This window comes from Pan paniscus, chromosome 3 (assembly GCF_029289425.2).
Source record: "Pan paniscus chromosome 3, NHGRI_mPanPan1-v2.0_pri, whole genome shotgun sequence".
NCBI lineage: Eukaryota > Metazoa > Chordata > Mammalia > Primates > Hominidae > Pan > Pan paniscus.
In genome coordinates this window covers 62,346,330-62,373,705 of record NC_073252.2, presented here as the reverse complement: position 1 = coordinate 62,373,705, position 27,376 = coordinate 62,346,330, and the positions used below count along the sequence as shown (strand labels likewise).

At 36.5% G+C, this 27,376-nt stretch overlaps 1 protein-coding gene across 6 annotated transcripts in view; it reads right to left on the bottom strand.

The window, feature by feature from the left end:
• The window catches only part of CENPC (centromere protein C), a 269,756-nt gene that overhangs the window by 89,993 nt on the left and 152,387 nt on the right, over positions 1-27,376 (bottom strand). For 3 of the 6 annotated variants that reach the window (XM_063603799.1, XM_055111478.2, XM_063603800.1), the window contains exons 35-38: positions 23,065-23,111; positions 19,886-19,956; positions 18,746-18,840; positions 9,710-9,803 (exon numbers count right to left, since the gene is read on the bottom strand). In XM_063603799.1, the coding sequence (XP_063459869.1) occupies positions 9,710-9,803; positions 18,746-18,840; positions 19,886-19,956; positions 23,065-23,111 (307 nt within the window). Of the gene's footprint in view, positions 1-9,709; positions 9,804-18,745; positions 18,841-19,885; positions 19,957-23,064; positions 23,112-24,258; positions 24,720-27,376 lie in introns of those variants that run through there. The other 3 variants (XM_034958722.3, XM_034958721.3, XM_034958720.3) reach the window with 3 other exon arrangements.

Sequence of the window (27,376 nt, the reverse complement as noted above, 5' to 3'; positions counted from 1 at the left end):
ATAGGGCAACTATGTGCTGTAACAAAAGATTTAAGTAGTCTAAGAATCCCCTAACATAAGTAACCAAATCTCAGGAATACAATCAAAACAACTCGTCATACCAAAACCAAAACAAACCAAAAAAAAAAAAAAGTAAGAAATAATGATCAATAGACATAAATGAGATGAATCAGATTTTAAAATTATTTAACAATAAATTTTAAAGCAAACATCATAAAATGCTTTAATAATCAATTACAAATCCTCTTGTAACAAATGAAAAAGAAACTCTCAAAGTAGCATTTTTTAAAAAAAAGTTTTTTGGATATTAGCCATTATCAGTAAGTAGTGATTTTTAAATATTATTTTAAATTTTCCTAATAACAGTGATGTAAAACAAATCAAAACTACAATGAGATACTACATCACACCCATTAGGATGACTATTATTTATAAAAACAAAAGATAACAACTGTTGATGTAGAAAAAAATGGAACCTTTGTGCATGCACTGCTAGTGTGAATGTAGAATGACAGTCACTATGAAAAGCGCACAGTGGATCCTTAAAAACTTAAAATTGAAAGCAGGAACTCAAACAGATACTTTCACACTAATATTCAAAGCAGCATTACTCACAATAGCCAAAAAGCGAAAACAACCCAAGTGCCCATCAACAGATTAACAGATAAAAAGTGGTATACACATACAATGAAATATTACCCAGTCTTAGAATGAAATTCTGACACATACTACAACATGGATGAACCTTGAAGACATTATGCTTAGTGAAATAAGCCAGTCACAGATAAATTTTCTGTCTGAAATTCATGGACAGAAAAAAGTAGAATGGTGGTTGCCAGGGCTAATGGAAAAAGAGATACTGTTTAATGGGTACAGTGTTTCAGTTGTGAAAAATGAAAGAAGTTCTATGGATTCATGGTGGTGATAGCCTCACAACAATGTGAATGTACTTAATGCTACTGAACTGTATACTCAGAAATAAAGTGGACAATTTTATGTTTATATTATACAATATTTTAAAATACACTTCTTTAAAAAAGAGCAAAGGAAGTGACGTGTGTATATAAACAAACTAAAACAAAAAGTCTTGTAAAGTTAAAAAATATTAAAATACCTGACAACAGAAATAACTAACAGTAGTATTTAAGTTGGGAATTCGTTGTTTCAGTTACCATGTCTGCATAATATAACTTCTTAACTTGGCTGCATAAAACAACCATTTGTTATGTTCATGGATTCAGTAAGTCAGCAATTCAGCAGAGCACAGAAGGGACGGATTCTTCCATGAAGTCTGAGCCCTGGAATCATCTGACAGCTTGTTTACACATATTTGACACCTGGTCTTGACTGCAGGCTGGGAGTCTTTTCTCTCCATAATGGCTACTTTGGGCTTCTTCACAGCATATTGTCTGGGTTCCAAGGGCAACTGGAGAGAATAAGAAAGACAGGAAGAGAGAGAGAGAAGGAGAGAGAGATCCAGCATGCCAAGCAGAGCCATATAGCCTTTTATGACCTAATCATGGAAATCACATGTATTACATATGCCACATTCAATGTATATGTAGAAACAACCTCAATGAAGTGGATGGGGGGAAAAGGTGATGACCTAAGAAAGATCAGAAATGAATCAAAGGCCAGGTGTGGTGGCTCATGCCTGTAATCCCAGCACTTTGGGAGGCCGAGGTGGGTGGATCACCTGAGGTCAGGGGTTCCAGATGAGCCTGGCCAACATGGTGAAACCCCATCTCTACTAAAAATACAAAAATTATGTGGGCGCAGTGGTACGTGCCTATAATCCCAGCTACTTGGGAGGCTGAGACAGAAGAATCACTTGAACTCAGGAGGCGGAGGTTGCAGTGCACCAAGATTGTGCCATTGCACTCCAGCCTGGGTGATAAGGGCAAAATTCCATCTCAAAAAAAAAAAAAAATTAAAAGGAATGAATCAGCTGGGCATGGTGGCTCACACTTATAATCCCAGCCCTTTGGAATGCTGAGGCAGGCGGATAACTTGAGGTCAGGACTTTAAGACCGGCATGGCTAACATGATGAAGCCCCGTCTCTTCTAAAAATACAAAAAATTAGATGAGCATGGTGGCTGCTGCCTGTAATCCCAGCTACTCAGGAGGCTGAGGCAGGAGAATTGCTTGAACCCTGGAGTCAGAAGTTGCAGTGAGCCGAGATCACGCCACTGCATTTCAGCCAGGGAGACAGAGGGAGACTCTCTCTCAAAAAAACAAAAAATGAATGACGTCTGTAAGACTGAAGGCAAAAGAAACTGTACATAGCACTATTCTCTAGTTGATAAAACTGTTTTCCACAGGATATGAGTCAACAATTCTGACACTCTTTTACATGTATACAGAAATGTAAAAGATAAGTAAATGGATGTTGAATGGTGAACGCCCAGTTTCTCATTCATGTAATGGGAGTTTACAGATAAGCAAGAGGAGGAGGCTAGAATAATCCACGTTGGTAATGGATTAGAGTCAGAGACACCAATATGAACTTATGATTACTTCAACATAGATACAGATAGTTACATTTAAAGATATTTATAGGTATGTGTTGATACACAAGTTATTGTACACACACATACATTTACCCAGCTCTATCAGTTGAAAGGGTCTAGCAGCAACAACTCTACAGGAGTGACAGCACACCTAGCACTCAGATCTTGATTTCTAATACCATTACCCAGTAAAAGAAATCATGATTCCATGAAGAAATGGTTGATTCTGGGATGGGGCAGGAGAGCATCTTGTGGCTCCAAAAGGTATGAAAGTGCTCAGAAACAACAACAAAAATGGGCTATGTCAAAGGGACACTGGAACCAAAGTAAGAGCTTCTATTAGCCAAATCTGCAACAATTTGAATAACAAAATAAACAGTAATGAATTATAAAGTAGAAAATAAAATTTATCCATCAAGAAAAGAACAAAATAAACCCAATCAAGCAGAAGGATGGGAAAAAATAAAGAGCAGAAATCAATAAAACTGAAAATAGAAAAATACAGAAAACTATTGCAGGAAAAAAACTACAAAATGATAAACCTCTATCTAACAAAATTGACAACTATAAGAAGACACCAACCATCAATATGTGGAATAAAATAGGGGATGATGTCACAATAGATTTTGCAGCCATCAAAAATAGGGTAATGCTTCTGTTTGAAAACTGGCACGAGACAAGGATGCCCTCTCTCACCACTCCTATTCAACACAGTATTGGAAGTTCTGGCCATGGCAATCAGGCAAGAGGAAGAAATAAAGTGTATTCAAACAGGAAGAGAGGAAGTCAAACTGTCTCTGTTTGCAGATGACGTGATTGTATACTTAGAAAACCCCATTGTTTCAGTCCCAAAACTCCTTAAGCTCATAAGTAACCTCAGCAAAGTCTCAGGATACAAAATTAATGGCAAAAATCACAAGCATTCCTATACACCAATAACAGACAAGCAGAGAGCCAAAACATGAATGAACTCCCATTCACAACTGCTACAGAGAAAATAAAATACCTAGGAATACAACTTACAAGGGACATGAGGGACCTCTTGAAGGAGAACTACTAACCACTGCTCAAGGAAATGAGAGAGGACACAAAGAGAAAAAAATTCCATTCTCATGGATACGAAGAATCAATATAGTGAAAATGGCCACACTGTGCAAAGTAATTTATAAATTCAATGCTACTCCCATCATGCTACTATTGACTTTCTTCACAGAACTAGAAAAAACTACTTTAAATTTCATATAGAACCAAAGAGCCCATATAGCCAAGACAATCCTAAGCAAAAAGAACAAAGTGGAAGGCATCACACTACCTGGCTTCAAACTATACTATAAGGCTACAGTAACCAAAACAGCTTGGTACTGGTACCAAAACAGATATATAGACCAATGGAACAGAACAGAGGCCTCAGAAATAACACCACACATCTACAACCATTTGCTCTTCGACAAACCTGACAAAAACAAGCAATGAGGAAAGGATTCCCTATTTAACAAATGGTGCTGGGAAAACTGGCTAGCCATATGCAGAAAACTGAAACTGGACCCCTTCCTTACACCTTATACAAAAATTAACTCAAGATGGATTAAAGACTTAAATTTAAGACCTAACATCATAAAAACCCTAGAAGAAAACCTAGGCAATACCATTCAGGACATAAGCATGGGCAAAGACTTCATGACTAAAACACCAAAAGCAATTGCAACAAAAGCCAAAACTGACAAATGGGATCTAATTAAATGAAAGAGCTTCTGCTCAGCAAAAGAGTGAACAGGCAACCTACAGAATGGGAGAATATTTTTACAACCTCTCCATCTGACAAAGGTCTAATATCCAGAATCTACAAGAAACTTAAACAAATTTACAAGAAAAACAAAAACAAACAATCCCATCAAAAAGTGGGCAAAGGATATGAACAGACACTTCTCAGAAGAAGACATTTACACAGCCAACAAACATAATTAAAAAAAAGCTCATCATCACTGGTCATTAGAGGAATGCAAATCAAAACCACAATGAGATACCATCTCACACCAGTTAGAATAGTGATCATTAAAAAGACAAGAAACAGATGCTGGCAAGGATGTGGAGAAATAGGAAGACTTTTACACTGTTGGTGGGAGTGTAAATTAGTTCAACCATTGTGGAAGACAGTGTGGCGATGCCTCAAGGATCTAGAACCAGAAATACCATTCAACCCAGCAATCCCATCACTGGGTATGTACCCAAAGGATTATAAATCATTCTGCTATAAAGACACATGCACATCTGTGTTTACTGCAGCACTATTTACAATAGCAAAGACTTGGAACCAACCCAAATGCCCATCAATGATAGACTGGATAAAGAAAATGTGACATATATACACCACAGAATACTAAGCACCATAAAAAAGAAATGAGTTCATGTCCTTTGCAGGGACATGGATGAAGCTGGAAACCATCATCCTCAACAAACTAAAACAGAAAACCAAACACTGCATGTTCTCACTCATAATCGGGAGTAGAACAATGAGAACATATGGACACAGGGAGGGAAACATCACACACCGGGGCCTGTGGTGGGGGGGAGGGAGGAAAGGGAAGGGAGAGCATTAGGACAAACACCTAACTCATGTGGGGCTTAAAACCTAGATGACGGGTTGATAGGTGCAGCAAACCACCATGGCACAGGTATACCTATGTAACAAACCTGCATGTTCAGCACATGTATCCCAGAACTTAAAGTAAAAAAAAATATTTAAAAAAACTCAAAAAAAAAAAAATAGGGTAATGCTATGAACAACTTTATGCTTACAAACTTGACAGATGATTAGAAAAAATGGACCGATACCTCAGAAAACACAAACTACCAAAATTCAGTCACAATGAAATTGATAATCAAAATAGTCCTATAACTATTAAAGAATTAATATTGCTATTTAAAAGTTCTTGAAAAAAAAATCTCCTGGACCAGATGATTTCACCGGAGACTGTTAGACCAAATAGTTAAAGGATTAACACCAATTTTACACAGTTCCTTCCAGAAATTAGAAAGGGGAATAATTCCCAACTCATTTAATAAGGCAAATATTACCTTGATAACAAAACCATACAAACACAGCATTAAAAAAAACTATAAACCAATCTCTCCTTACTTAAATACAAAAATCCTCGAAATTTTACCAAGTCACATCCAACAATGTATAAAAAATAGCAATAGTGCACAATAATTGACATTTATAGATAACTACACCCAACAACAGAAAACATTTTTTTAAATGCCCATTCATAAAGACATGCAATATCTTGGGTCATAAAACAAATCTTCATAAATGTAGAACTGAAATTGCACAGTGCATACTATGTCATAAAGGAATCAAGATCAGAAATTAATAAGGAAAAGATAATATGAAATTACCAAACACTGGAAAATTAACACACTTCTAAATAACCAATAGGCTAAACTCTGAAAAGATATTTAAAAATACATCAAAATAAGTGAAATGAACAGAAAATATGAGATACAAAACCTGTGGAATGCAGCTACAACAGTGCTGAGGGGGAAATTTATGCCAAATGAATACATTTGAAAAGGGAAAAAGAGCTCAAATCAATAATACACCATGACCACATGGAAATTTTATGCAAGGCTGGTTAAACATTCAAAAATCAATATGTATAAGCCACCATATCAACAGATCAAAGAAGAAAAATCGTATGATCATATGGATTTATGCAAAAAATGCATGACAAAATCCACATTACCTATGATTAAAAATTCTCAGCATACTGGCAGGAGAAAATTTCCCAACCCTATAAAAAACATCTATTAAAAACTTATAGCTAACATCTTAATGTGAAAGATCAAATGCTTTCTAAGAGCAGGAACAAGGCTAGAATTTTCACCCCATCCTTTTTATTTATTTTTTTTTTTGAGACAGGGTCTGACTGTACCCAGGCTGGAGTGGGGTGGCACTAGCACAGCTCATTGCAGCCTCAACCTTTTGGGCTCAAGTGACTCTCCCACCTCAATCTCCCAAGTAGGCAGGACTATAGGCACATGCCACTGCACAAGCTAAATTTTTGTGTTTTTTGTAGAGACAAGTTCTCACTACGTTGCCTAGGCTGGTCTCAAACATCTGGCCTCAAGAGATTCTCCAATCTCAGACTCCCAAAGTGCTGGAACTATAGGCCTACGCCACAGTGCTTGGACCCATCACTGTTATTTAACATAATACTGAAGTACTAGCTAATAATAGTAAGAAAAAGAAATTAAAGACATAAACTAAATTTACCCCAAACTACCCACAATTATTATTTTAAGTGGCACAGTACTAATTTCAGTTAAAATCATAGAACAGACATGGATACCTAATATCATCATTATTAAACAACACTGACTCAGAGATTCTAGCAAAGGCAAGAAGACTGAAATAATCAGATTAAACATAACAAATAAAACCTCTCTTTAGCTGATGACATGGTTATATAGCTTAAAGAAAACTAAAAGATTCAAATTTTTAAAGGTCTAGAATTAATTTTTTTAAAAACCTTGGTAAGTGCTGAATTAAAATTTTGATATAAAAATTAGCCTCATAATTTAAAAAAATGTTCAGAATAGTACAAAAATTATAGTACAGTTAGGATTAACCTTAACAAGAAAGTCAAAGACCCAATACTAGGAGGGAGGGGAGAATGGGGAGCCAGGAGACAGGCTTTATTAAAATATTTTTTATGATAAAACATGAAATTTACCATATTAACCATTTATGAGTGTACAATTTAATGGCATTAAGTACATTCACAACACTGTGCAACCATCATCATTTCTAGAACTTTTTCATCATTTCAAACAAATTCTGTACACATCAAACATTAAATCACCATTACCCCCTACCACAATCCCCTGCAACCTCTATTCTGCTTCCTATCTCTAAATTTACCTATTATAAATACCTCATGTAAGTAGAACTACAAAATTTTTGTCCTTTTTTGTCTGGTTTATTTCAGTTTGCATGTTTTCATGTGTTCAAGATTCTTCTATGCTATGTTATATAGCAGAACTTTGTTTTTAATGACTGACTAATATTACATTCTGTGTATAAATCACATGCTGTTTATCCATTCATCTGTTCACGGACACTTGGCTTGTTTATACCTTTTGAGTATTGTGAATAATACTGCTACGAATATTAGTATACAAATGTCTGCTTCCATCCCTGCTTTCAATTCTTTTGGGTATATACCTAGGAGGGAAGTATTGGGTCATATGGTAGTTCTATGTTTAACTTTTTGAGCAACTATCAAATTGTTTTCTATGGTGGCTGCACCATTTTACATTCCCACCAGTGATGCATGAGGGTTTTAATTTATCCATATCTTCAACACTTATTTTCCTTTTTTTGTTTTAAATAATAGCTAACCTAGTGAGTGTAAAGTGGTATCTCCCTAGGGTCTTGATTTGCATTCTCTAATGACTGAAGATTTCAAGCATCCTTTCATATATTTATTGGCCAATTGCATACCTTCTTTGGAGAAAGGTCTATTCAAGTCCTTTGCTCATCTTTTATTTGGGTTGTTTGGTTTTTCTGTTGTTGAGCTGTAGAAGTTCTTTATATATTCTGATTATAAATCTCTATCATCCTTTTCAGGTAAATTATTTGCAAATATTTTCGCCTAGTCTGGTTGCCCTTTCACACTCTTGACAGTGTCCTTCAGATTTATTTATTTATTTATTTATTTTTGGAGACGGGGTCTCACTCTGTCGCCCAGGCTGGAGTGCAGTGGCGCAATCTTCGGCTCACTGCAACCTCCAGCTCCTAGGCTCAAGCGATTATCCTGACTCAGCCTCCCGAGTACCTGGGATAACAGGTACTTGCCACCACGCCAGGCAAATTTTGGTATTTTTAGTAGAGATGGAGTTTTACCATGTTGGCCATGCTGGTCTCAAACTCCTGACCTCAACTGATCCACCTGCCTCAGCCTCCCAAAGTGCTGGGATTACAGGCATGAGCAACCACTCCTGGCTCCAGATTAACATTTTTATAAGAAAGAAACATAACTTATTTTGTAAAAAACCTAAATAACATAAAAAATGTGAATTCTCACGAAATTACTACATAAATTAAATGCAATTCTAGTTAGAATTCCAAAAGTTTATTTGGAATTGGATAAAACTAAAAGCTCATAGAAAGAAAAAAGGCTGCAGAATGGCAGTGGAATAGTGAAGGTATTTATATCAGGACATACTATGAAGCTACTATTAGTAACAAGAGTATTGTGTTGACAGAGGAAAAAACAAATATATCAAAATTCAAAAGTATGTTGAATGTTATGTGAGATTTAATATATAATAAAAGTAGTACATTCAGAAGAGAACAGATTTTTTAAAAATTTAATAAACAGATCTGACACAACTGACCAACTGGAAGAAAACAAACTTAGAAGATTATGTCATGTTACATACCGAAACACATTCCAGATGGTTAAAGACTTAATTTTATTTTTAAAAAAAAGGTTTTCAGATGAAAAATCTAAGTTGGGATAAGACAGAACTTTTAACTAAAACAAACTTAAAGTTATAAAAGTCACACATTTAACAATTAAAATCCAACAGCCAATAAACATAAAGGTGCTCAAACTCTGGCAATCATGGAAATGGACACTAAAGTAAAAATGAGATTGCTTAATATCAATGAATGGGCAAGAACGTAGAATAGTAAATAGACTATCAGGTAAAAGGTACTCTTACACTATTGGTGTAAAAGGAAATTATAACAGCCTTTTCTGAAAGCAGGTACAGGCACAGATACATACAAACACACATGCTTTTTTTTTTTTCATTTATGGGCACCAATTAAGGTACAGAACTATTTAAAGGCTACCTCAGCAGAATGATAGGAGTAATGACTAAATTATTATTTTAAACCTTTATTAACTCAATGGAGTAACACTCTTTTAATCTGAAAAATAAAAAGAAAGAAAACTTTAAAAAGTAGTAGCATGTATCACTGACTAAAGGAAATGGAGAAGAAGAGAGAAAAAGAGCACTGACCATGGAGTTGTAAGGAAATCAAAAACAAATTCATCCATTTCACAATTCACAATTCTGTCTAGGCTGACCCTGACCTTCATACTCAAAGCAACACATGCACCATTAGCATTTCTCATTTTTTAAATATATCCAAGCAAATAATGCCCACGGAGATGCCACCAACCTGATCTGTTTGTGGCTTCACTTGGTTCTACAACAAACTGTAGAGAGGCTTCTTTCTTCTTTGAAGAAACTGGAACTGACTTTGGATGTGATTTCTGGCAGTGAGCACAGAAGAAATACAACATTAGAACTATTTTATTAACTTACCAATTCAATGTAATATATTTGTTTTTTAAATGGGGGGAAAAACAAGTATTCTAAAACAACAAACCAGCTGTTAAGAGTTTTATGCTACTTTTTATTTTATTTCTAAAGTAATAGCTACTTTGGAAAACAATCTGGCATTATTCGGTAAAGCTGAAATTTCATACAACCTATCACAGAAACAATATTGCTCTAAACAGCAACTATGTGGACAGAAGACTGAATAAACTTATTAAATAAATAAATTATAGTATAGATATACCATATTACATACGTAACAATGGAACAAATAAACTACAATAATATAAATTATTATTTTAACCAGAAAAAAAAGCAACCTGCAGAAGTACATAACAATCTTATCTATGTAAAGTTCAAAATAGACATGTAAAACACTGTAGTATTGAGATGCACTCTGCAGGAAAGAGTTAACATAGGAGGCCTGATATATTTAAAGGACCAGCTTACAGGGCTACCCCTTGGTTGGCATCTGGAGACTTAACTTTTAGAATGTTCCCTCCATTACCAACAGACAAGGTTGCACCTGCTGCGCCAGACTGCCTAGACTGTTTGTATAAATAAACACTGTGATCTGTGGTGAACATCTGCTTTCTTTCCTTCTGGGAGTGCGTAAAATTTTGGTAGGCAGGGGATGCCTATGGGACCAACCCCCAGTGAAAACAGGCTGAGTTTCAAAAGGCTTCTCTGAGGAGAAAAAATGTACACACGTTACTGCATTTCACTGCTGAAGGGAATGAGTACATTCTATATGGCCCCTTGGGGAACACAGGAAGCCTATACATGGATTCCTCCAGACTCTGCTAATGCGCATTTTTCCCTTACTGACCCAGCTGTGTATCCTGGCTGAATGACTATAATAAGTATCAGTCATGAAAAACACCAAAAGCAATGGCAACAAAAGTGAAAATTGACAAATGGGATCTAATTAAACTAAAGAGCTTTTGCACAGCAAAAGAAACTACCATCAGAGTGAACAGGCAACCTACAGAATGGAAGAAAATTTTTACAATCTACCCATCTGACAAAGGGCTAATATCCAGAATCTACAAAGAACTTAAATAAATTTACAAGAAAAAAATCAAACAACCCCATCAAAAAGTGGGCAAAGGATATGAACAGACACTTCTCAAAAGAAGACATCTATGCAGCCAACGGACACATGAAAAAATGCTCATCAGCACTGGCCATCAGAGAAATGCAAATCAAAACCATAATGAGACACTATTTCACAATAGTTAGAATGGCAATCATTAAAAAGTCAGGAAACAACAGGTGCTGGAGAGGATGTGGAGAAATAGGAACACTTTTACACTGTTGGTGGGACTGTAAACTAGTTCAACCATTGTGGAAGACAGTGTGGCGATTCCTCGGGGATCTAGAACTAGAAATACCATTTGACCCAGCCATCCCATTACTGGGCATACATCCAAGGGATTACAAATCATGCTGCTATAAAGACACATGCAAACGTATGTTTATTGCAGCACTATTCACAATAGCAAAGACTTCGAACCAACCCAAATGTCCATCAATGATAGACTGGATTAAGAAAATGTGGCACATATACACCATGGAATACTATGCAGCCATAAAAAAGGATGAGTTCATGTCCTTTATAGGGACATGGATGAAGCTGGAAACCATCATTCTGAGCAAACTATTGCAAGGACAGAAAACCAAACATCGCATGTTCTCACTCATAGATGGGAATTGAACAATGAGAACACATGGTCACAGGGTGGGGAACATCACACACCAGGGCCTGCTGGGGGGTAGGGGGAGGGGGGAAGGATAGCATTAGGAGATACACCTAACGTAAATGACGAGTTAACGGGTGCAGCACACCAACATGGCACATGTATACATACGTAACAAACCTGCACGTTGTGCACATGTACCCTAAAATTTAAAGTAAAATAATAATTTTTAAAAAGCAAATACATAAAAATAAGTATCAGTCATGAGTTCAACTATATGTCAAGTCTCCCAAGTCCTTTTAGTGAAGCACCAAATGTGGATGGTAGTGGGACCTCTGTCACAAGTGGTAGCAGAAGTGTGGACACAGTATCGGCACAGTAGAGAAATAAATAAATGACAGACTTACATGGTTTGGCTGTGTCCCCAACCAAATCTCAATTTGAATTGTATCTCCCAGAATTTCCCTGTGTTGTGGAAGGCGCCCAGGGGGAGACAATTGAATCATCAGGGTCAGTCTTTCCCGTGCTATTCTCGTGATAGTGAATAAGTCTCACAAGATCTCATGGGTTTATCAGGGGTTACCACTTTTGCTTCTTCCTCATTTTTCTCTTGCCACCACCATGGAAGAAGTGCCTTTCGCCCTATGCCATGATTATGAGGCCTCCAAGCCATGTGGAACTGTAAGTCAAATTAAACCTCCTTTTCTTCCCAGTCTTAGGAATGCTTTTATCAGCAGTGTGAAAATGGACTAATACACTACACTGCTGTTGAGTGACCACAGTATGGAATTCAATGCCATAAAAAGACAGAGGCAGGCTTTCATTTAATCTCTGCTCTCTCTTAACATCTCATTAAAGATTTTTAAAAACAAACTCAGAAGGATGAAGAGAAAGACAAAGGAGTAGATGAGACATGTCAGCAAACATTTTTAGGTTGAAAAGCAAACTACTGGTAATTCAGCAACCCAGAGAGAATGGAAACATGCTAGCAATGGAGAAAACCCAGAAGCAGACACATTACTGTTTATGGAGAAACCTATAAAGATTAGTAGAATTGCAAGACACCACTAAAAAAAAGGGGCAGGCCAGATGCAGTGGCTCACACCTGTAATCCCAGCACTTTGGGAGGCCAAGGCAGGAGTATCACTTGAGGTCAAGAATTCAAGATCAGCCTGGGAAACTTAGCAAGACCACATCTCTGTGTAAAAATAAAAAATTAGCCAAGAGTGGTGGTGCATGCTTGTGTTCCTACCTACTCAGGAGGCTGAGGCAGGAGGATCACTTGAGCCCAGAGGTTTGAGGTTGCAGTGGGCTATGAGCATGCCACTGCACTCCAGCAACAGAGCAAGACCCTGTCTCAAAAAAAAGAAGAGGCATGCAGAGGGTGTTAAAAGCGTGTATAGTTGAATGTGTCTTTTGTCGCAGAAAAAAAAGTGTATATAGCAAGTAGTTAAACTGGCTGGGCGCAGTGGCTCACACCTGTAATCCCCATACTTTGGGAGGCTGAGGCGGGTGGATCACCTGAGGTCAGGAGTTCAAGACGAGCCTGATCAATATGGTGAAACCTTGTCTCTACTAAAAATACAAAAATTAACCAGGAATGGTGGCAGGCACCTGTAGTCCCAGCTGCTCGAGAGGCTGAGACAGGAGAATTGCTTGAACCCGGGAGGCAGAGATTGCAGTGAGCCGAAATCGTGCCACTGCACTCCAGCCCAGGAGTGCTTTTTCTCAAAAAAAAGAAGGTAGTAAAACCGAAGAGCCCCTCCCAAACCTATCAGAAGATTATTTACTCTCTTGAGTTTCTTAATCAGAGAGACTGTGACATTAGTGGCATAAGACACAGGTGAAGTTAAGGGCAATACATGAAAACCAGAGATATTAAGTAGGAGCATTTAAACTGCACTTTCCCCTTTGCCACATCTGACTGAAATTGAAAACAATCGCAGTTAGACTTGAACCGCCAAGCGGGAAAGATTTCTTTGTCAGAAATACTTACTAGGCCAAGAGAAAAGAAATCTACAGATATTAACACCAGGATACCAATGATGAAATGGACCAAACTACACCACAGTGACATCCACCAGTCTACAAATTTTACTAGGCATATAGAGCTTCCAATGTGTTTTAGTTTCCCACTTTCAAACAAGAGGAGACAGCTAAGGATCACTGGACATATGAAAAAGGCGAGGTAATGAGCAAAGTAAGTAAAAAAGGTACTTGCAGAAAACAGAAACTGAAGAAATATTTATGAAAAGGGTTAGATGAACCTAATGTCAAGGAATATAATAAAAATTTAGATCACTAAGGACAGATGACATGATCCTAAAAGCCTGCAAAGAGGAAAAAAATAGTCACAAAGGATCATGGAATCACAACAGTATTCTCAACAGGAGAAGCTAAAATAAAAGAAAGCAACATTTGTAAGTCTAAGGGAAAATACACCTGACTAAAAGGGAGGCTTGATATCAAAAAATATATATTATTTTTTAATTAAAGGAAAATAATTTCTAATCTAGAATTCTGTACTCACCCAAATTACCCATCATGAAGGTAAAACCATGGTATTTTTAAACAATTAAGGTCTCAAATTCTCAGAAAGCTACTAAAGGATGAGTCCCACCAAAAAAGGAGAGGCCAAGAAAAAAGGAAGATTTCAGATCCAAGAAATAAGAGTTGCAATTCAGGAGAAAAGCAAAGGGACTCTCTGTGATACAGAGAGAGTACATGACAAAACCTATGTGATAGGTCTAAGGGTAGATTGAAGAAAAAAAAAAAGAGAAGGGACAGCAAAGCTGAAAATGATAAATTAATGTGTCTATGCATACTAAGACATTTATACTTAGACGTTTGTCATAGAAAACTGGTGATGAATTAGTCACAGGTGCACAGAAAGTCAAAAATGGAAAAACCAAAATTAAATCAAGAGAAAATTAAGAACTGTACATAAAGAAAATTTAACCATTAGTACTCTACATAGCTGTGACTACTGAAACAAGTCATAATAATATCATAAACACTAACTACTAATCCTACTAAAAATTATGATGTACTAAAGAATGGAAGTTTATGTGTTGTGGTCGGAAGTAGAAACTATATGACAAATAAAGTCTAAACTTCCATAGTAGAAAGCCAATAAATAATAGCAAAGACTGGAAAAAAAAATCAAGAAACAGCAATATAAACATTATTTAGAAATATGGAGTCAAAATACCTAGAGTAATAGCTAAGACTAAAAAGTTAGACTTGGAGGAGGAAAAGTGGGGTCTACTATTTTTTTGTGGAATTTATGGAACTATTTTAACTTCCATGTATATAATGCCTTTGAGCTTTAAAAATCAATCTTCCAACAAATTAAGAAGAAAAGTATGTAAAAAGATAGGGAAGAGAATAAAATAGTGAACCAGAATAGACTGCTGATTCTTTGAAAATGTTAATGACAGAAAAATACCTGTAACAACACAGATAATTTAAAAAGGTGAAAACCAGCAATAAAAAGAGAGTAATAACTATGAGGAAGATCATGAAGTTGACTATACACAAATTGAGAACAGAGGAAATGTTTCAAGAAAATTATAAAATGTCAAAACTGGCAAAAGAAATATAAAAAATGCAACAGATCATTGAATAAAGTGGTAATCACACACATCCCCACCAAAACAGCTCCAACCATATGTTTTACGAATGATCCAAATTTGAAGAAACAGATCATTTTTGCTTAATCAAGTTATCCCAGAAAACAGAAGAGAAAAACTAATTTATTTCATGAAGCTCGGTTGTGTTTCAGTTAAAACCTACGGAGTCATATCTTATTTTACTTAAAGACAAACAAATATGAAGTAATAACTAGACCTAGGAATCTCAAGTTCGCAAACAGAAAAGCCTATAAGATAGATAAGTCTTAAGTCTGATTTTATTTTCAAATCAAGTAAACAAATTTCATTCCCTATGTGGAAGGCCTAGGCCAAGCTTGCTGCATGGAAAGGCCCTACCTGAAAAAAAAACCCTAACACCTACAAAGTCTCTGTTGTTTTGAAGCATCCATCTCAAGGATTAGAAAAAATTAATAATATAAAAATAAAAATAAAGAATATATGAAAAATAAAATTAAGAAAAAAATAATGAAACTAAAAACAAGCAAATGAGAGGACCGACAAAGCCAAACTTGGTTTTCTGAAAGACCAAAATTGATAAACCCTGACAAAATTAATTGATGAAAAAGACAAGGCATAGCAGGCACAGTGGAATGTGACTCACGAGCAGTAGTCCCAGCTATTCCTTAGCTTAGGGAGGATCACTTAAGCCCAGGAGTTCTAATCCAGCTTGGGCAACATACCAAGATCCCTACCTCTAATTAAAAAAAAAAAAAAAAAAAAAAAAGATAAGGCATAAATAACCAATGTCAGGAATAAAAAAGGGGATATAACTGTAGATCCTACAGACATTAACAAGACTGTAAAAAGACATGACAAAACAACATTATCCAAATAAACTGGAAAATTTAAATAAAATGAACAAATCCCTAAAAAAAGAAAAGTAGAACATTTAAAAAAAATAGAAAATCTAAATTGTCTACTGAAACTATTAAGTAAAATCTAAATCTTTAATGTTCTATATCATCATCTAGGTAGTAGTTGTAAAAATTCAATGAAATATACACACAATTTGTGTATTTTAATGTATTATGTTTCATAAGAAAACAAAAGTGAGGCCAGGCACAGTGCTCATGCCTGTAATCCCAATGCTTTGGGAAGCTGAGGCAGGAGGATTGCTTGAGCCCAGAAGTTTGAGACAAGCCTAGGCAACACAGTGAGACCCTGCCTCTGTAAAGAAAAATTTTAAAATGGCCGAGTGTGGTGGCTCACACCTGTAATCCCAGCACTGTGGGAGGCCAATGCAGGAGTATCACTTGAGGTCAGGAGTTTAAGACCAGCCTGGCCAACATGGTTAAACCCCATCTCTACTAAAAATACAAATATTAGCCAGGTGTGGAGATGGGCGCCTGTAACCCCAGCTACTTGGGGGACTGAGGCAGGAGAATCATTTGTACCCCGGAGGCAGAGGTTGCAGTGAGCCAAGATAGCACCACTACACTCCAGCATGGGTGACAGAGCAAGACTTTGTCTCAAGACAGATAGATACATAGAGAAATAATAAATAAATAAATAAATAAACAGGCCAGCATGGTGATATGCACCTATAGTCCTAGGTAGTCAGTAGGCTGAGACGGAAGGGTTTGAGCCTAGGAAAAGTTCAAGGCTTCAGAGAGCTGTGATCATGTCATGGTACTCTATCCTGGGCTAAAGAGTGAAACCCTGTCTCAGAAAATAAATAAATAAATAAATAAATTCGTATTTTAAAATTCTCGCAAAGAGAAAACTCCTATGAATTCCATCAAATATTTGAGAAAGAAACAATAGTGGTTCATAAAAACACTTCAGGAGAAAAGAGAAAGAGAAAATACTGAACAACTCATTTTACAAGACCAGTACAAACACAGAGTAGAACCTTTATTTTGAACATTTCTTATTTCTTATACATTTAAAGTTATGAATTCCCTCTAACACTATTTTAGCTAAATCTCACAAGTTCTGATAAGTCATATTATTATCTTCATTCAGAATATTTTATATTCCCAACATGCTTTCTTCTTTGGCCTAAAGTCATTTAGAAGTCATTGCAGTGGACCTTGGCTTTAGAGCACAATGTCTTAAAAGGGACCAGATTTACCCTCCTGCCTGAATCAATTTTAAAAAAAGAAAAAACATACAAGATTCTCAAGAAATACGACATTGAAAAACCAAAGAGAATGATTCTTGAGATGGGAAACAAATGAGGTGAACCCTCTGATCACCCATTTCCAGATGTGACACACAGGGGAAATCCTCAGTTGAGGAGCCAAAGCTGAGGATTCAGGAAGACCAAAGTGGTTAGAATTTGCAGGGTAAAGTACTGGACAGGAGACGGTTACATAGAGAAAACTGCAGAATGTGCAGATCTCTCTCAAGCATTCAATCAAATATTGATCAGAGAATGCGTTGTAAGAAAACCAGAGAAAGAACCACCCGAAGCCTTGAGGGGGAATATCCTCCCAGTTACAAAGGACCTAGAATAATCTACCAGCCAGAGTGGAAAACCTCCATAAGTAACGGGACACAGTAGAGAAGAATTTTGCCTCAGAAGGGAAGAAAATTAGCCACAGACTATATTTTGCTAGTCTTTATTGTTTCCACAGCTTCTCATATCTCTAAAATTTGTTTCCGTTTTTTAAAATAGCTGCTTTAGCAGGAGTGTTAGCCTTCTGTGACTTACTGCATTCTACCTAGAAGAGGAACCTCTAGCATAACCTTGATACCAAAGCCCTGTAAGAACATTTTTCAAAAAAAGACAATATTATTCATAAACATAGATGCAAACATCTTCAATATTAGGCAAACCTAATCAAAAAAAGTTAATACTTTATGACCAAGTCAAGTTTATCCCAGAAAACCTAAAGTTGCTTTAACTTTCAAAAACCATTGTAATTTATCAAGTTTCAGAAGGCCTCTCAATTCTGAAAGAAATGGTTTTGTCTGCATTGCTTGGAACCAAAAGGCTACATATGTTTAATATGTTGATTGCCTTTTACAGTTTTCTAGTAAGTGTTATTTCTAGCACTATATGATTTTTCTAATTAGTATTGTGCTTTTGAATAATTTGCTTTAGATTAGCTTCAAATACTTTATTTGAAAGTCTGCTACTTAGTATAGTTAAGTCAACCAATACTTTATTTCTGATCAAACTAACAGCAATTAGAATATATAATCAACAGAAGATTGATTTCCCCATATAACAATGAAGTGCCTTCATTTATTAGAATATAACCAACCCTGCCAACCTGATTAGCAACTTTGATCGCTGCCCATTTTCCTAAAAACCTAATTTGAGCATTATTTTAGGAGAAGTGAAAAATGTTTATTATAATTTGATAATTCTAATTCCCATAATCCCAATTCCAACAGAAAATATCAAATAAAACTTTTCACAAAATACCTCCAAATTTTATAGAAAGTCAATGGGAATATAGAATTCCCTTTCAAGAATAAGACTTACAAACAACTAAAATATACATGAGTATATTGTGTATACCTTCATTCATTAAAATATTAAACCTATACCAGCTCTTCTTTATCACTTACCTCTTTGCTTGGTGACTGAATACAAGTGTCTTTTATTTTGCGTGTTGAATTAGGCACTGATTTTGTAGAATTTGTACTAAAATCATTGGCAAGACCTAAAACAAAAGTATGAAATTTTCAAAAACAAGATATAGTGTAATATCTATTAGTCACAATTAAAAGTAGCTGTATATGACATGTGAAGAACCATCTGTTGACTCACTGACCACAATTAGCCTAAATCAAGTAGAGACCTCAATTCAATATTCGAATGTTCCTGAGAAGCATCAGGAAATGAGAAAAGCAAACAAAACACCTGAAGTATCAATATATGCCAGCTCTTCTTTCAGAGCTTGTATAGAAAACATTCTTTTCTATCATCTGCCCCTATTTCTTTGGCTGGCTTATTCTCTTATTCCAATACCTGCTGATGCTAATCAGCACTTGGAAAAGTTTTTGCTGTAATTTATGACTTCCTTAAACAGATATGTAAATCACCAAAGATTATCTCAAATTCTCCAGCGATTCCAAGAATTCTACACATCTATTTTCATTATATATTTTTTCTGGCTAGATGCAGTGGCTTATGCCTATAATCCCAACACTTTGGGAGGCTGAAGAGGGCAGATCACTGGAGGGCAGGAGTTCGAGACCAGACTAGCCAACATGGTGAAACCTGGTCTCTACTAAAAAATACAAAAATTAGCCAGGCGTGGTGGCACACACCTGTAATCCCAGCTACTTGGAAGGCTGAGGCACAAGAATCACTTGAACCTGGGAGGCAAAGGTTGCAGTGAGTTGAGATAGCACCACTGTACTACAGCTTGGGTGACACAGCAGGACTATGTCTCAATAAATAAATAAATAATAAAATACTTTTTCTTGTGTATGATAATTATGTATGGACTTCCAGATTACAGTAATCTAATGTGAACTAAACGGGATGACAAATTATTGTCAAATTATTATTTTTTGTCAGTATTATCCTAAGTATACCAGAAGGTACACAAAGGATTGCATATGAGCTCAAAATACCAGGGAAAATATTTTCCATATATTTAAACCCTAGAACATATTTGCTGCATTTGATATTAATTACCATGACAAATTCATATTTTCATCCATCTAACCCTTAAATTCCATCTTGAAATGAAGCCTTACTTTTTTCTTCAAAACAGTCTTGTAAGATTTCCAGAACATTCTGGCCTTGCTCTGTGTTAATGTCACGTGCCCTAATAAAGAAAGGAAAAATACAGCCTATCATTTTCAGAAGATATTTCTTTATATTACCATCTATTTGAAAATTCCACATCTCATTATAAAATATAAATTTACTTAATATTTAAAATATCTTTACTATTTGAAGACAAAACAAGTACTTGAGGGTCTATACATTCCCTCAAGTGAACTCTTTCCTTCCTAATAAGAATTAGTATATCATAATCTACATTAACAATTAATATTTCTTAGTTGAACAGCCATGTCTAAAGCTGTTTTAGATTACTGCTGTATCTCAAAAACACAAATTTTTTTGAATGAATCCAATCAGTCCTGAAATGCTTCTTTAACAGACTTTACAGTCACATCTCCAAGTAACATATTCCTCCCTATAAATTCTCAAATGCATTTCTAATTCAGTATCATTGATTAATCTTAACAGTTTATGAATCAGTATAAATTTTAATTAAAAATTATATTGAGCTTGTAGAGTCACAGCCAGCTATACAACATAATACAGACCCCTTGTTCACTTTACCTAGTTCTCCTCAGTGCTAATATTTTGCAAAACTATAGCATATTATCACAATCAGGATACTGATATTGATACAATCTACCAATGCTATTGTGATTTCTCCAGTTCTACAAGTACTCATTTCTGAATATACTCATTTTTGTGTGTATATATACAAAATGTATCACATCTGTAGGTGCAGATAAAACAACCAGAGTCAAGATACTGAATAGTTCCATCATCACAAAGATCCTCTATTGTCCTTTTGTAATCATAACCACCTTTCTCTCATCTCCTTCCTGCCTCCTCTCATTCCTAACCTCTGGCAACCACTAATCTGTCCTCCATTTCTAAAACTCTGTCATGTGGAAACAATTATATGTAAATAGAATCATACAACATGTATCCTCTTGCCTTGGCTTTTTTCACTCAACACAATTCTATGGAAATCAATCCAAGTTGAATGTATCAATATTTCATTGCTTTTTAGAGTCAAGTAATGTTCCATGCTATGTGTGTACCACAGTGTTTAACCACTTACCTGTTGAAGAACATCTGGATTTCAATCAGTATAAAATTGACATGCATCTCTAACAGAGTGGACAAACTTTTGCTTAAAGGGCCAGATGGTAAATATTTTAGGCTTGTAAACCATAGTCTCTGTCACAACCAGTCGACTCTCCCATTCTAGCCCAAAAGCAACCACAGACAGTATGTAAACAAAGAGGCATGGCTGTGTTCCAATAAAATTGAAATAAAACCTGTGACAAAACATTTGGCTGGCCTATCAGCCAGAGTTTACTGATCCCTGATCTACAACATTCCTATTATTGAGAGCTGGAAAAGTACTATATATGCAGTAATTAAAAACTGTGAGCCACAGTGCATTATCAGGTCATCCATCATAAAGTTTTATAACTGAAAGATCTCAGAAATCATCCAGTCCAATAATTATCATCCAAATAGATGTGTAAAGTTACTTTTGGAGCTTTGCAGAAATACACATAATTGGTCACTTCCCACAAACCAATTTAATTAGATTTCCTAGGGTGATGGAGGTAATTCTGATGTGCAAATCTAGTTAAAAACCCCTAGCTGAATCCTATGCCCTCATTTTGCAGATAGGCAAACTGAAACCCAAAATGGTCAAATGGCCTACCTCAGTTTGTAAACCTAAGTAGTATTAGTGGCCGGTTTTCTACCAGAATATATATAGGTGACTATTATAAATTCTGGCCTTGACATCACCCCAAAATACCACCTACAGGTGCACATATTACACACCTATAAATACCCTCCTGCTATTACCTGTTTCAAGGATGAGATCCAAAAAGATCAGATTTGCCAAGGTGATAATGCAGAGTCACTATTAGAACGCAGGTCACATTAGGAAACAGCTTTTTCAAAATTTATCAAATTCGTCTTTTCTTCCCCTTTGTCATTATTACCTTAGCATAAAAGCACCTCCACCATGTGTAGATTACTACAACCCCCTCCTTAAGCTACTTTGTAAACATCAAACATCTTTGCGTTTTTAAATGTGTGTGTGTGTTTATATCAGATAGCCCTTATTCCACAGAGGATTTAGGAGAGCTTATTCAAGCCTATAATAGACACCTAAAGCCTAACATATCCATTTTATGGCTCAATCCAACTCATATGGTCTTGTTTTCCACTTCTACCCAACATATTCAACCTTCTTAAATCAGGTCTCTCTGCTACTGACAAATATATGTATTCCTACTTTGGTTCCTTCGTTAAGTTACTTTCTATGTCTGGAATATACTTTATCTTAGTCTTTAAATACCTGTTCAAGGTCCACCAAAGTTACACTACAACTTTAAAGCTTTTCTTAATATCAACAACACACAAATCCCTAATTTCTCACATGGCTGTCTATACTGCAAGTTAATGCCTAATTATATATAGGCCTACTCTCTGTGATACACAAGTCATTACTTCAGTATTGCAAGTAATAATTTTTGTCCATTAAATTGTTTCACAAATGTACATATACATTTTCCCAACAGAAATCTAAGCTTCTTGTAAACAAAAGAACATACTTCTGTGCCCCATTGGACCTACTAAAATCACAGCTCAATAAACATGATGTTATTCATAATAACATCTTCACTTTTAAAAACATGCTTTTCATCCTATTACTAGTAAATATTTAACTAGAAAATTTACTTTTTACAGGTTTTACAACTAAAAGAAGAACCAAAACAACCCAAACAAGCACTCAACAAATAAATGCATGACAGCATGTACTATTTTTCTTTTTGCCCCACTGAATAAGCTACATCTTTCTAATTTTACCATTTGATTCATTCTACAAAATGCTTTTCCCATGGCAGTCACTTAGTCAGAACTGAGACTCCCTCTTCCTGGTTCCACTATTTTATCAGGTGAATTTCTTTTTTCACAGCCACAAAGTCATTGCACTGCTTGCAGTAACATTCCCCTGTTAGTATAAGATGACTACCCTTAATCAGTGGGCACAGAAATCATTATATTAGTCAGAGGTGAGAGTTTTTCCTTTCTTCATTTAAAAATCTATTAACGATGAGAATAAAAATAATCTTAAAAGCTTAAGTACATAAATCACCTGGAAGGTCGACAAAATCTTCTTCTGTAGCCATTTTTGAGATGATCCTGAAAGAAAAGTAAATCATCAATTGGGTTTCTTTAAGATAGAGTCGAGTAAAATTTATTTTCAAAGTAACTTCATCCAGTATGGGCATGCTATACACCAAACATCTCCTAAGGGCTCAAAACAATTTTGAGGTTATGTTATGACATAACATAGGTTATGACAGGCATTTAAAAACTGAACTGCAGGCATCTGGTAAGCTTTATTCCGCTTCTCTCCCCACAGTGAGAATGGCTTTATTGCTTTCTTCTGATTATATATAATGTAAACAATATATGTGCTCATAGTAAAAAGTATAGATTATATTATTCTTTCATACAACTCTTTATGTTTATATGTATAACGTCACATAATGGGAGATCATCGAAGCTGAAGATTTTCTTAGAAGGGGAGATAAATTAGAAAAGAAATGATACGGATTTTTATATAATAACCATAACCAAAGTATGAAATATAGAATAGTGAACACCAAAGAACTCCAGAAATATGTAAACAAAATGAGTTGTCGCCCCCATTAGTCATTCACAGCTTGTACCTTTTAACTGATAGCTGTCTTTCAGAAGAGTTTGTCAATAACATATGCTCCATAAATCAGCCTCAAGAACTGCATAAAAGGCCACCATTTTGACAGAAGAACTGAAAACGTCAAATTATTTCGAGACGTATTTGTTACATAATCTGTTTCTCCCAGCTACCAAGTGTGACGCAAAGGCACACTTTTAAGTCTTTTCAACACTTCTACCATGGGGAGAAAAGTTATTTGGAGGCCTAGGAACTGGAGCTAAACTAAAAAGCAGAAGCCAAGATCGCGCCACTGCACTCCAGCCTGGGGGACAGAGCAAGACTCCGTCTCAAAAACAAAAACAAAAACAAAAAAACCCCAGCAGAAATCACAAGCACCTCTCAAGAGTAAGACGTAGGCACAGACGAAATGACGACATGAAAACTTAAGAAATAATAAAAGTACAGTAAATTAACTCTGGTTATCGACACACGATCACACTTGATTTCAAAAATTCCTGCGGCTTTCCCACTGAAATCCCTCAGAGATCACAGCCCCAGCCTAGCATTTCCTTCTCCCCAGCCTCGGGCGCCCGTGCCCCAGCCAGCCGCTCAACCACTCGCCTGGAGCGGGGGGCCTGCACTTACCAGACCGGACGCAGCCATGTTCCGGCCCCGCTGAGCCAGCGCAACTGTCTGAGGTGGAAGCCCACACGGACCACAGCTCCAGGAGGCCGAGCAAGAAACGAATCGCCGGAATACCAGGCCGCGGCCAAGCAATAACCTTAAGTCTCAGGCGACTGCCGCGAGAGCTGCGATCCGGAAGGCGCGCGCTAACAACACTTCCCCGCCATTGGCTCCGCCCTCAACAAACAAGAACGCTTGGCCTGTGCCTGGGTTTGAACCCGGAGACACATGCGCAAAACGGGCCGCGCCGTCCAATAGGAAGCAAGCCGTTAGTGGGCTCGCCCCTTCATGCTCCAGGCCAACGGCCCTCCAGCCTGCAGACCCACCCGCCCGCCCTACCTCTAGCCGCTCTGCTCTTCCCACCTCCCTTCCTCAGCGGCACGCCCGGGACAGGCGCGAGACTGGGCTTTTATTAGGAAGGCACGATCCTGGGAACCGCTCCTTGTGCCCAATGTAAAACTTCTCAACAGTTCTATTAAGGAATAATAAGTAATACTTGGAAGGATGAGAGGTAGAAATTGCAGACGACTGTTTTTTTAATAGAATCTTTTTTTGAAGAGATTTTTCTAATGCAGATTCGTCAGCCACGCCCAGCCCATCTAACCATCATCTCTGAAAATAATTGAATAATTATGTATAATAATGGTGATGATGGCTTGTATTCTTTTTCAAGTATGTGGGCGATATTTTTATGATGCATTGCCAACAAATGACCCACGTAAATATCTATCATTTAAGTATGATGCACTGAAAAGAATTCTATACAGAATCCTGAAACCTGCCAGCCATTGACTAGCTATGTTATGGAGGGCAAAATTGCGGCACCATTCTGGGTGTTTCCATAGTGGTAGAATGGAAGTCTAAATTAGACGCTCTGAAGACTTCTCACCTGACCAGTGTATGATTCTATGAAGCTGTATCTTATTTTATTATTTAATTTAAAATTACAAGAAAATTCTAATCAGAAAATAGTTTACTAATTGAATAAATACATTAATCAGGAGTTGAGATAATAGATTTTTAAAACATGTAGTGCTTTAACAAATGCTGTCACCTATGAAGGCCAATTTTTTTATTTCATTTATTTTTTTGATAGAAAAAAAGGAACTATGATCTCTGACTGAAATTAGGCCTGGATTGCACTCCATTCCATTAATTCTGCCATTATGGGCAACTAAGTTATCTGTTCCTTAATTCTCTTGTCTGCAAAATGAGAATACTATTAAAGTGGTTGAGATGTTGTAATTGAATAATTCCTGTTAAGATCTAAGCACAATGTTTGCAACATAGTAAGAATTCAATAATAAAGCTATTGGAATCATTATGGAGACTTTTTTACTATGTTTGGCAGTTTTGCCAATCAGTCCAACTTATAATTTGGTGCTGTCACATTTGGAATAGATAATAATAAACACTAACATTTATTGACTGCATACTCTATGCCCAGTTCTGAAATGCTTTGCATGCATTGAAGAGAACAATTAATATTCCTGTTTTATAGACAAGGGCACTGAAACACAGAGAGGTAAGTGTCTTGCCCAAGATCACATCACCACTAAATGGTAGGATGGGATATTATCCCAAGAATTCTCACTCCACAACTGAGCTCTTAATCACTACACTCTTTGCCTCTGGGTAAGAAATTTTAGCAAGCACGATTATAGATGTAAAGTCCCACATGTAAAATTATATCCTCCTGCTTCCACTGGAAACTAAGTCCCACGCTTATTTTGAGAAAGTTGGAATGCAATGGCTTGTGCTGCTGCAGAAAGCAGGCCACAGAAGGCGTTGAGGATTAACTGTTCTAAAGAAAATAGAGCAGTACTCTTATAAAAACAGTTGTGGAGACTCCACAGTTTCCAGACAAACGTTTTACTTCCATATGTACTTGTTGTAGTACTTAATAGCCCACCATGGTTTTAGTATCCTAAAATAGGATTGCTAATTAATGGGGGGAGTAATATTTATTTAAAAACCCAAGTTTGTCGTTATAAATCTCCCCCCAAAATACATCAAAGATTACTTCTTATGAACTGCTATGACAATCTTGAAGTTTTCTTTCACAACTACTTACCTAGTTAAGGGGTGTGTGTGCATGTGTGTATTTACATATAAGTATATGTAAGTATTAACATATACATAATTAGATGTGTATATGGGAACATAAAGTATCCAGAAATTTGGCTTGAAAGAGAAGTAAAAAAAACTTTTCGTTACTTATGGTTTTAGGTACATAATTTAAAATTTGTAAATCTTGAAACTATTTCAAAGAATATTTTGTTTTAGATCTTTGATTTCCATCAAATAACTATGGTATGGTATTTACTACCAAAGTGTCTTCCATTAAGTGTTAGCACAAAAATATTCACAACTGAACTAACACTTAAAAATTAGTCTGTATTCATTCCCACCCCACAGCTTAACATGCGCATCTGTCCTGGTGAGTGGATAAACAAATGTACCTCAATGCAGTGCAATACTCTTCAGCAATAAAAGCAAACTACTGATATACAATATGGATGAATCTTGAAAGCACTGTACTAAGTGAAAGAAGCTGGACATCAATGACTGTATGAAAAGAAATCAAATCGCTGGTTACCAGGGGTTGAGGAGGGTGGGGGAAAAAAGACTGTAAAGGAATAAGAGGGAACTTTTTGCGGTGCTGAAAATATTCTATGTCTTGATTACGATGGTAGTTACATGGCTATATCTATTTGTCAAAACTCCTAGTTAGAACTGTGCCCCTGAAAAAGGCGACCTTTTTTTTTTGAGAAAGGTCTTGCTTGGTTGCCCAGGCTGGAGTGCAGTGGCACAATCAAGGCCCACTGCAGCCTCTACCTGCTGGGCTAAAATGATTCTCCTGCCTCAGCCTCGTGAATATCTGGGACCACAGGCATGCATCACCACACTCTGCTAATTTTTTTTTTTTTAATTTTTTGTAGAGATGGGATCTTCCTATGTTGCCCAAGCTGGTCCTGAACTCTTGGGCTCAAGTGATCCTCTGGCTTCTGCCTCCCGAATTGCTGGGTTACAGGCATGAGCCACCACACCTGGCCAAAATAGTGACTTTTACAGTAAA